Source organism: Labeo rohita, chromosome 14, assembly GCF_022985175.1.
Source record: "Labeo rohita strain BAU-BD-2019 chromosome 14, IGBB_LRoh.1.0, whole genome shotgun sequence".
Classification (NCBI taxonomy): Eukaryota; Metazoa; Chordata; class Actinopteri; order Cypriniformes; family Cyprinidae; genus Labeo; species Labeo rohita.
Genome location: NC_066882.1, coordinates 2,488,512 through 2,500,744, shown reverse-complemented (window position 1 = coordinate 2,500,744; position 12,233 = coordinate 2,488,512). Strand labels below are relative to the sequence as shown.

The window sequence follows — 12,233 nt, the reverse complement described above, 5'->3', positions numbered from 1 at the left end:
AAAACCAATAATTCACAATGCCCTAGTGCATTTCATGAGAACTCACTTAATTTGCCCACATCACGCTGTGCAACCAGCTGCTTGCTGTGGGCAGGGTTAAATGACAACATACCCCATGCAACAATAATATAATCAACTTATCATATCAGTGGCCAAAGAAAAACAAATCCTCACCCCTTCTGTAGTTTCCCTCCAGCCTCCGGGGAAGCAGTGAAGGTTAATTTATTCAAATATCCCCAGTACTCATTTCTATTTCATTAAATGCAACTAATGAATCTTTGGTTTGCGCCTAATCAGCTTTACACTGTCACAGCTCCACAGATCCTTCCAGGAAGACTATGGCCAGCGCCACATGTCAGGGAGACACAGTCGAGCTGTGCCAGAGGACTGGCTACGGTCTCTTCCAGCAGATTCACATGCAATATAACAGAACAGACCAACTGGATAGAAAATGATAAAACAAAACAGAAGAAGAGACGAAGTCTTCAGAGTGAGATTACACTCCTGACTCAACCGACAAGTTACTTACGCAACACTGGGAAGAAACTGTACTTTTCAGCTTCGTACTCACACCTTGGAAACGAACCCAACATACATAGCAGAGGAAGTCTTTCTGATAAAATGTTTTAATCTAGGAGGAAACTATGCAACATAGCTCCTGAACAGCACATAAGATATAAAGCAACCAAGGAGAGAGTTTTTTAACAAAAGCACAAGACTTCACTGAGTTTTACTTGAAGGAAATATTTGTGCTTGTAAGGCAACGAAAGAGTAGTTTCATGTACGTTTTCTGTAAATAATAATATAATAAATATGCACATTACAGTAAAATACAGTTTTTGGAGGAGGAAGACTAAGATGAAGAAGATAATGAAAATGGAGAAAAAGATTAAAAAAAGGACGAAGAATACAAGTAAAAAGGACCAACATAAAGAAGAAAAAATGACAACGTGAAGATGATGATGAAGGAGAAAAGGACAAAAGAGCACAAGGATACAAGGTGGAAAAAACAAGATGTAAAAGAAGAAGAAAAAGAAGAAAAGGACAAAAGACGAAGAGAACTGAAGACGACGAAGGAAGATGATGACGAAAAAGAAGACAAGGCAAGGAAGGCGATGAATGAAGAAGAAAAAAATGTGTTTTATAAAAAGGCATGCGTTGCCTGTTTTGTTATGATTTGACATTGTAAGCCATGATCTATTTATGGAGCAGATTTGAGATGCAATCAAGATTCAAGAAGAGCTATTATACAACACATATTCTCTTTGCCACTGTTAATACCTGTGTGAAATGTTTATCGCTAATTCTAATTTGAAGCAATCTTCACCCCATCCAGCAAGAGCGAGGCGATGTGCCACAAATCCCAAACGCTGGCTCTATATATACGGATGATTCTAATCTGAGAGTCAGCGCTGGAGCTTATCCCTCCACACGCTGCAGAGAGGAACCACACTGTCTTCTGCTTGATCACAATCCTCCATAGCAAAGAGAAATTACACCTTGATAAATTGATATGACAAGCATGAAGGTTTAATTTCTACAACAATGATATGGCTGATAAGCTACAGGCCCACGCTGAGCACTTCTCGTTGTGATAAAGGTTGCATATGGCCAAAGAGAGAAGCCCCAGAGAGTACTCAAAAAACTCATGAAAAGAAAACTGCAGAAAAGTACATTACTTATATGCTTTTTATTGTTGTGAGGCAGTTGTGGCAATTTTCAAATTATAAAGCAGAACAGTTTTATTATTGATGGCATTGAGAAGAGTTGGGAATTGCGATATGCCTCAGTCTTTTAGAGGTGGACTGACAACAAAGCTGGAGCAAAACTCACAGAACAAGAGACAACAATGTACAGTTACCAAATGAATCTGGGTTTTGAACAAATCATTCAAGTAAATAATTTAATTATACATTCATTAAGACAGTGACGACTTGGTTTCTGAATGAATCAGCCACTTTAAACGAATCAATGAAATGAATGATTCAATGACCCATTACAATATGAATTTGCAGCCAGCTGCTAGTGTTTTTAGTTTTATATTTAAAGTGCTTTGTCATATTTTATTTAAAAAAAAAATCATATTTCAATATTAATTTTAAAACATTTATCTCATAATATCATTTATGCAATTACAATTGCAGTGTATATGCCACCTCTGAGCTGGACTTAATAGCAAAGAAGGCTTTTAGTTGATACTGGTTTTATTTAACTGAATTTAATAATTCAATGCAAGTATTAAGGAAAAGTTCATGCATGAATGTTATGGATATAATGATATTATCAATATCGTCTCGATATTATTGTGGTCACATGACGATATGAAATGATAGATCTTCCAAGCAAACAGTGTAGCTTTTAAAATATATTTAAACTTCTTATTCTAACATAAAAGGTCTTTAAAGTTGTGTTTTAGGCCATTATGTTTTTACAATAAATATCTATCAAACAAACTAAAACTGACGGTGCAATATGGCCTAATCCCTTCATCAAGTGTTTTCGCTGAACGTTTCAACGCAAAGCATGCACTTCGTTCAGGCAATCAGCTTGTGTTTTCCACGCCTCAGAATGGCTCCGTTCACAGTGAATGCAGTGAACTCGTTTACTGCATGTGCTGCGAGTTTAGCACGCGTTTGGGAATGCAACGGCCATCAGTTATGCTTTATTTTTGCGGCAGATGATTACAGCATTGTTTTCATTGATGCTGGAGTTTTCCTTCAAAATAAAAGCTCTACTGCCGTTTCCGTCAAAATAAATACCTAAAAGTGCAGTTTGAATTGCTGACAGCTAGTGGTTTAAATGGGTAATGTTACTGCAGTCCAAATTCAAAATATCTCTTTCAAGTGCAGAAATTAGAAAAGAAGTACTGTGATTTCCCTACTGTAGTGTAAAGCAAATATAATATACCTATGAAATTTTTATTTAAATGTATTTTGCAGTGCAATTGTTTTACAATATATGGCTATAGCTGTTTTTTTTTTTATTATTATTATTATTATTATTATTATTATTATATTCTAATTTGTTTGGCTTCCTAAAACACCAGTGTGAATGTAATTTAGACTGAAACAATATACCACAAATATTCTCCTTTAGAGTTCAGATACAAGACTTTTTCTGACTTAAGTTTTCTTAGTTAAGAACATGGGTTGGAGCTCTTAATTTCAAACTCTCAAAGTGCATTAGATAGAATAATTTAACTTTAAAATGTATAAAATGTTCTATTTTGTCCAATTCTTAATTTGTCTTTATTTTTAAATTTCGCAATAAATAATGTGCCATGGAGTTCATATCGCAATATTATCGTATTTAAAATGTAATAAAGCTAGAAAAAACTGAGACTCACTACCATCCAAAAATAAAAGATGTAATACAAAAACCTTCCGAAATTTTATTTTTGTACTTGGTAGCTTTACCATATTGCAGTGAAATTCAGTTCCACACCATCAGTGGTTTGCAGTCAAATGGAGCAGGAGAGATTGAGCTTGAGATGGTGGTGTTGTAGCTATAAGGAGGATGGGAAATATCAAAGGGAGCAATGATTCCCAAAGCCGGCGCTCTGATATCCATGAAATAAATAAAGACTAAAGCTAAAGTAGGACACTAAACCTCAAGACCACATCCCCAGCTCCACCAGGACCAGATTGAGAGATGAAGGAGGTCAGAAGAGGCTGTGGTCACACTTCAAAAAGCCCCACATGAAGGGTGTGGTGACACCGCAGCACCGTGATTATTTGCTGCTGACATATAATAACAATTTTCTGCATCATGCTTGTAGAGTTACCCCGCAACCTTTCTGCAAATTCTCCCACGACACACCTACAAATGACAAACACAACAGCAGAATACAGATGAACTCGCTGAATCAATCGGCCCTGAGAGAACTCCGTGGCACCCTCAGAAAGGGGAATGTTTGTTATTCCAAAATATTCATCGCTGAAGGTGAAGCCTGGCACATCTGCCAATTACCAGCGGTCAAGAAAACGAACAAAAGACCAAAACAAGCAGCACATTCAGTGTTTTGCTTCCAGTACTCCCTAAAGACCCATGGATCATGTTTTCATTCACAGAGCTGGGGTTTCAACAGCAGCGGTGCAAACTCTGACTCTGCGGTAGACGATGGAGGGCAAATTGAATCATCACACTAATATGACCCTAGGAACTAAATGAACAGAAACTTCCACGAGCCAGCAGATGGAAAACAGAGCATGCAAAAGATGTTGAGTCACAGTGATTGCATAGTGAACTGGTTCAGACAGCCTACTTGACTGGCTTTCCAACGATCACACTTTACTAAGAACGCAGATGACTAAGAAAAATACAAAGAATAAGATTCCTCAGGACGTCTGACGCAAAAAGGACGAATTCCTCAGAGAATGCTCCGAACAAGGATCCATTTTCAGCTCTTTCCGTCTGAGTGGTCCAGATCCGGAAGCCTGCACGGTAATTGGAGGGCTGCTATTTCTTGGAGAACACATTTATTCCCTCTGCCTTTCTAAGACTCTCATAGAGAAATGCGTCACTAATGAAGAGCGACAGTAACATTGGGCCGTATGATTACCGTCGGACGTCGTTCAGATCTACGTTTCCGGCGTTTCGGTTCTTTTTGCTTCATAAACAAACTTAAGTGTGGATAAATATATCAGAGCGAGTGAACATGTACCACGTATAATCTCTGCTCAGCGGTCCCTCTCGAAAGCCTCTCTGGAGACCCCAGCAGACAAACCTTTCAGACAGAGGAACCAATAAGGTCACACAGGCCATTAAGACCATAAAGGATGGGGGCAATTAGTCTGGCTATGGATTACAATTTAGCAGTTCTCTGAAATGAATCCAACACAACAGTCCATAACATCACACTAATAACATATACTGGTACACCGGGCCCCTTCAGACATCACAATTGCATTACTGAGAAACAAACTCAGTTAAAGTATCATTGCACCAACAGCACTGATGAAAGCGAATGTGTTATGTTCATCTCTTACGTCCTCCTTTGTGCACACAATGAACAACAAACTGACTGCTTAAAATGATTTGAAAAGGTCTTGCAAAAAAAATAAAAATAAATCACACACCACTTTTCATGAAGGATGAGGCTATATGAATGATTTGATTCACTTACTATCGAAGTATAAATCAGAAGTGATTTACTAACAAGACAACCGTTAGCAGAAAACACAACTCGCCCAAAATCAAATGAGGGGAAAAAAGAAATCTGAATCTAAAATGCCTTACATTTGCAATAATTCAGAAACATTGTGAGGGCGAGAACTTCACTACATTTCTCCAAATCCTCTTATCGTAGTGTGTGGTAACAGCTGGGCTGAGGTTTGCAGATTTCTCTTCAGTAGGCAATGGTAGAAAGGTTAATCCTTGTTAAATTACAACAAATCCACCCACACAGTCGATGCTCCCTCAAGAACTGTCTGAAGAACACAATCACAACTTCCATCACCCTAGAGTCACCGCACCATATTCACTCAACAAGGCCTGCCACAGATGCAGTTATGTTATTGAATATCTATGCAATTTTCCATAATTATTCTATTTTAGACACAGGCATTACCTTCTCAGGTCAGGGGAGGAATGAATTCAAATGAGGCTTATAAAATAGATTTTGGTTTACAAAGGATGCATTTATTTGATCAAAAAAAACAGAACAACAGAAATATTGTGAAATATAAATACAATTTAAAACATCATTTTTCAGCATCATTACTCCAGTTTTCAGTGTCACATGATCATTCAGAAATCATCCTAATAAACTGATTTGCTGCTTAAGAAACATTTACGATTATTATCAACATTGAAAACAGTTGTGCTGCATCATATTTCTATGGAAAATTAGGTGCTTTTTGTACTTATTGTTACTTTCTTTTGTAACAATATACAGTTGAAGTCGAAAGTTTACATACACCTTGTAGAATCTGCAAAATGTTAATTATTTCACCAAAATAAGAGGGATCATACAAAATGCATGTTATTTTTTATTTAGTACTGACCTGAATAATATATTCACATAAGATATTTACATATACTCCACAAGAGAAGTTGAATTCATTATTATATTAATACTGTATTGTTACCTGAATGATCCACAGCTGTGTGCGTGTGTGTGTGAGTGATAGTTGTTTATGAGTTCCTTGTTTGTCCTGAACAGTTAAACTGCCCAATGTTCTTCAGAAAAATCCTTCAGGTCCCACAAATTCTTTGGTTTATCAGCATTTTTGCGTATTTTAACCCTTTCCATCAATGACTGTATAATTTTGAGATCCATCTTTTTACACTGAGGACAACTGAGGGACGCATATGCAACTATTACAGAAGGTTCAAAAGCTCACTGATGCTTTAGAAGGAAAAAAAGATGCATTAAGAGGCAGGGGCGTAAACTTTTACGGAATGAGGATGTGTACATTTAGTACTGACCTTCAAAAGCTATAGACGATACTTACATGTTTCTCAAAAGACGAAATAAGTTAAATTTACCCTGATCTTCAAATTCAAAAAGTTTTCACCCCCTGGCACTTAATGCATATTTTTTTCCCCTCTGAAGCATCAGTGCGCGTTTGAGCCTTCTGTAACAGTTGCATATGAAAAAAAAAAAAAAGCTGTGGATCATTCAGGTAACAACACAGTATTTAGAATCAAGTGCATGTAAACTTTTAAACAGAGCCATTTTTTTAAAGTACTATTTTCTCTTGTCTATATGTAAATGTGAATGTATATGTGAAATATTCAGATCAGTACAAAAAAAAAATTACATGCATTTTGCATGATCCCTCTTTTTGATAAAAAAAAATAATTTTACAGTGTATGCAAACTTTTGACTTCAACTATAAATATATTTGTCAATTTATTAAAAGAAAAAAGAAAACCTTAAGACTTTTAACTGGTAGTGTGAGTAAGTCTTACAGATTTGTTTTTCCCCTCATATGATGGTAATAAAAAAAAAAAAAAAAAAAAAAAAAGGACAATCAGCGAGGGAAATAAACACCCAGCAAATGCATTAGTAAATAAATGTAAATGAACATGTGATATGACTCTTGGAAGTCTGTTATATAGCATACTACATCATCCATCCACTTTTGCGATAGATTCTCTCTGAGGAAATAAATATTGCATTAAAATATAGCGCACGAGGGGCAGCCTGACTTGTTTTTAATTGATTTCCCCAGCACTGATTCTGGGCCTCCAGGAACCAGTCCACCGGCATGCACAGTGCCTGATACACAAACAAATCAGCTCTCTATTTAGGGAACAGAGAGACAAGTTTATCCTCAGGCCATGTCATGGAATATTATTTAACTCCGACTTTAAACCGCATCTATTTCAGGACGCCACTATTAGGGCTAATTACAAAACCAGAAATGAAAATGACTGCCAATCTGCCTATTACGCACACCAACACCACAGGTGGTTAAAAGCATTAACAGTTGGCTAAAATACAGAAATCAAGAGAAACTATTTAATTCGGCCATCGGCTTTAGAATAGAAACTGATGTCTCAATGTGGACTACTCAGTAAGAACAACCATGTTTTGTCACACAAACCTTGAAAGCCAGGCAGGAAGTTCTGCAATGTTTCACATGTTTCCATCTGGGTCCAATTAGAGTGAGCTTCTCTTTTAGTTTAAGAGCCAAAAGTGCAATGACCTGATTCAGACAAGATTGCTCAATTTGAAGGTAAAGCCAATGGACAAAAGTCTGCCCTGGGCCCTGGAGCCTGTTGTGACAGAAGAAGAAAACAGTAGCAGTTGGCATCAAGTCCTCGCTTCCTGCTACACAGTAGCGACAATGAGGCAAAACTAGAATAATTAGCAATGACAAAAATCCAGTAAAAATAGAAGTTGCTGCAGAAAGTGTCAGGTTAACAGGAACTTTGCTTAATGAAATACCGCCTAACCCTTCACCTTCTGTTCTGTAGTCACATCGAGATGACACACGTTTTATGCATTCTTGGTGGGGCGCTTTGGTTCAAGTCACAGAAGATTATAGCAAAAAGACAAATAAGTGTTACAACAGGAACATTTCGAGTGAAAGTTCGTGAAGTTAGCAGCATCCAAAGTGTAAAGACTCATCAGCCAATCTAAAACATTCAGAATGTTTCATTTCTTTTTTTAGTATTATCTCATTTGAGGTATGTTAGCACTGAGGTCTGTTTCACATGTAGTGCATCTGCAACGGCAGATGGGGACAACACTTTCCTGTGGCTCTATGTAGAAAATAATGTGATTTTTCTGTTACTGCGTTGAGTATTTCAAACTTGATTGTTATGAAAAGTAATTTGCATGAGGAGGATGATCACATTTATGTCTAAATGGAAATTACAATCTAAATGGAACAGCAGCTAAACCTCAAATGCAAAATATAAATTGCTTAAATCAGATCGGAATCAGATTTCATGAATGAGAAGTGTTTTAAGTTAATGATTTAAAAAACTATCATGCTTCATAAAAGAAGAAAAAAAAACACAAATGAAACAACGAAACGTGGAATAATGCAAAAATACTGGGTGAGACTTGTCGAACTTGTCATTAACGGTGAATGTGAATGTAATTGTTTGCAGTTTCTAAACAACATAACTTGTCTCATTAATATCAAATTCAACTGATGTCTTACATAACATGAAGATGTTTTTGCATGGATGCCAGATATATCAGACATCTGTTATAAATAAGCTGATCTTTTGGTTTGCAGTTTTTCAAATTCACATTATAAAAAGAAAAATAATTACAAAAAATGAGAACGCCTACCATTTTTTATTTTGCTTTTACTTCACTGGAATGCATAGATATGTATTATACTGCACTGCTACTTATGCGTTATATTGTATTATTAACATTTCTTCTCAAATGTGAGCAAAAAGAACTATATTTTGAAATATAGCATTCTGTGACTCATATTGTGATATAAGATTTTGGTCATGCCTCCCACTCCTACAAGAGGCTAAAGAGGTTATAAGAAGCCTTTTGAGTTTGGTCATCACAATGAAAAGCACACAGTGTGGCAACGGCTAAGCAACACTAATGCACTTGGCTCCTTTCTTCTCACAGCCAAACAGAACTCCTTTACTTCTTTAACATTCAGTAGACTGGATCTAAAATGAACAGTGGACCTAAATCCCCTTTTCTCAATCTGGCTGCACTGCTGTGAGCTAATGAAGGTCTGGCATTGTGCCTATATGTGACAGATCGTGAAAGACCTTTTTAAGTGTGCCCGAGGGGCTTTTTAAGCATTACACTGCACGCTGACCAATAGCTGCACGCTATATCCCTTAAATTTGACAGCGAGCCTTATACCTTTGGGCGAAATGTCAACTTTTGCACATCAATGGTGATGTAAACCAGTTTGTAGCCAAAGTCTAGATTCTCCAGCACTGCCACGGTGCAGAACGACTCTATTCTTGGCAAAAACAATACTTCTGCAGCAAGCCAATGATGCTCAAAACTAAAGCCTTCAATAACAAATCTGATGCAGTTAATTTGATGCACTAGAAAAATATTTCGAGTTTACTTACAACACAACAACTTGGGCCAAAAACAGCTTATGAAAACTGGGTCACACACTAACAAACAACTGCAGATATGTGGATCCAGGATAAAAGATAAAGTTAATGCGATTATTTTGTTACTAGACAAATTCTGATTTTTATACAGAGTCATCAGTCAGCAGACAATCAGTTGTTGAGTTCTCACTGGGACAAAATCTACTGAGAGAAGTTGCTGCAACAAGCTGAATCCGATCCATTAACATGACAGCCACAGGTTCTCCTGTCGACCCGCTATTAATTATCTGGCCTTGCAAGAAGATTAGGACATGGTGAAAAAAAGCAAACGGAAAACAACACTGCAAGATTCGGCCATACCTCACCTGCGTAATTACCCGTCCAAAGTAAACAGAGCAGGAAGACTAATGCGCGTGGCATGGGTCAGCGTCACTTGAGTACTGACATAGCCTGCTCGTTTCCTCCCTCATTCTTCTCTTTCTTCAGTGCGAGGAGTGGGCAGCTGTGCGTGCGGTGGGGGACGGACGTCCAACCGAGAAACACGCTCCGATCTGCTGCTGTCTGTTTAGTAGACCCCTCCCACGGTTTCCAGGCTGATGAGAACGGAGGAAATATCTTCAGGGGCTTCACCGCGCACCACTATTAAATTTTAATCCCTCAAAGTGAGCTAAAGCAAACATTTGACTGGAGGCAGAGAGATTGATGTGGGGCTGTCACTGCTCCTGCAGTTTATATTCACAAACAGTCTGCTAATGCTTGAAGTCGCCCACACGTAAGCAAAGAGAAACGCCTGAAGGTCATCTGCCTCCCCCGAGACGCAAGACACAAACTGCGAGATCAGTTGTTCAGAGGTTATTTGTTGCATTCTTGTAACCGTAGGAGAGCGAGCACATGATGACTTGTGAAATGTAAAAAAAAAAAATAAAAAACAACAAAAGATATTTCAGAGACTAGGTTACATTCACATCAGTGCTTCCTGAAACACAGTTAAGATGCGGCACAGTGGCGCTACTGAATCGACGGCGGCGTGGCAAAAGAAATTATATTGCAATAGAGTTGCAGTCTGAATTGAATAAGGGAACAAATTAAAACATTTTGGTACTGTGCAATAACGCAAAGTCAACACATCTTGGCTTGCATCATCTTCACTGTATGCAAAACAAATCTAAACGGCATTCTCCATAGTATGAAACAAGTCTTCTTGCAGTAGCAATGGACAAAGATGGCAATGAAAAAATCTGTCTTGTTTCTAGTCAAAATATCTAAAAATTCTGTTTACTGTTTACACTAGTGCGTTTTCGTTTTAAAATGGCGTTTTAAAAAGAAAACCATCCTCGTCTACACAGACGTTTTCACTGCGCCTCAGAGACGATCTCTATCTACACTACACAACTGAAAAGGCATGTCACATGACCATTCATTCAGGTACAACCATATAAATGTATAGGTAGATTCCTATTATTTAGATGGCATACGCGTTTACGTGCTTGAAACGTTTTTAAAATAAAACACACTAGTGTAAACTTAGCCTTGGTCTTGTTTCATGGGAAAGAAATTCAATTAAGTGCATTTTGCGTGAAATAAGTAAAATAATCTGCCAGCGGGGAAAGAAAAATAATCTTGTTTTAAGAGTATGTCCCTTACCTCATTTGCAGATAATTGTACTTGTTTTAAGCAAAAATCTTTTAATTTAAAATTTTACCCAGGAAACAAGACAAAATATCTTACATCATTTTGCTTATCTAGTAAATGTGTCTTGATTTAAGAATTTTTAGATATTTTGAACAAGATAAACCTTTTTTTTTTTGCAGTGTAATAAAAATAGATTGGCTTTGAAGAATCACAATGAAGACATTTTTTTTTTAAAGAGTTTCTCTGAAACAAGAACTGTTTTAAGCAATTAGGTGCAAGACTTTTATGCAAAAGTTTTACTGGATCCTCCAGAAATCTGTAAGGAAAAAATAGATTCAAAACCACCTAGTGCCCAAGTACTGTGAACTGCAGAGTAAGATAATAAATAAACTTTTTTTAGAAACATAGTTAGCAGATGTTACTATGACAATATACTAAGACAGGAAAGAAAACAACAGCTATTCTGGCAATTTTGCTCCACACATGTATGGATTTCAATAGCAAGAAGCTCACAGGCTTCTAGTGAGCAGCAATTCCCGACTAGATAGAAAGAACTGAATTGATTGAGGCACTCGAAACCACAGGCATTTTGTTCAGCATCCACAAGGCATCCCAACCTACACAGCAGGTGAAAAGAAAAATGGATCTGTCAATGACACAGCTAATGACACCCCAGAGATATGAGCAATGTCAGTCCCACAGGAGCTTTGGAAAAAAAATTCTGTTTACCCTTACTTTCACCTCCAAGTCTTGCCATTTTAAACAGGCTCGATTACAATTTTTTCATTAAAGGAAAAAACATGGCTTATTTATGCTAATGTACCACTCCTAAAACGCGTAATTACAGTGTCCATTACTGACCAACTGTTACCCAACCATGATGTAAAATGGTCTTGGGTGCAACAGATCCATGTAGTTAAGAGCTAATCAGACCGAAGTGCAGAAACAGTATATTTAATGCACTCCCTGATTCGCTTTCCCTTAAGGAAAAAAGTTTTTTTTACTGCTAAAATTGTGCCTCCGCACTCCACTGCTTAAATATTTTGTCTGCTGCGACTGGCTAAGTACTACCAGAAAAATCAGTCAAGATATGG

At 37.3% G+C, this 12,233-nt stretch overlaps 1 protein-coding gene across 9 annotated transcripts in view; it reads right to left on the bottom strand.

Annotated features, from left to right (window-relative positions):
* Window positions 1-12,233, bottom strand: part of enox2 (ecto-NOX disulfide-thiol exchanger 2) — a 248,229-nt gene that overhangs the window by 156,236 nt on the left and 79,760 nt on the right. Inside the window, exon 1 of one of the 9 annotated variants that reach the window (XM_051127053.1) lies at window positions 9,873-10,063. The exons of the other annotated variants lie outside the window; for them this stretch is intronic. Coding sequence (XP_050983010.1) covers window positions 9,873-9,927 — 55 coding nt within the window. The 5' untranslated portion in view covers window positions 9,928-10,063. Of the gene's footprint in view, window positions 1-9,872; window positions 10,064-12,233 lie in introns of those variants that run through there. 9 annotated transcript variants of the gene reach the window in all.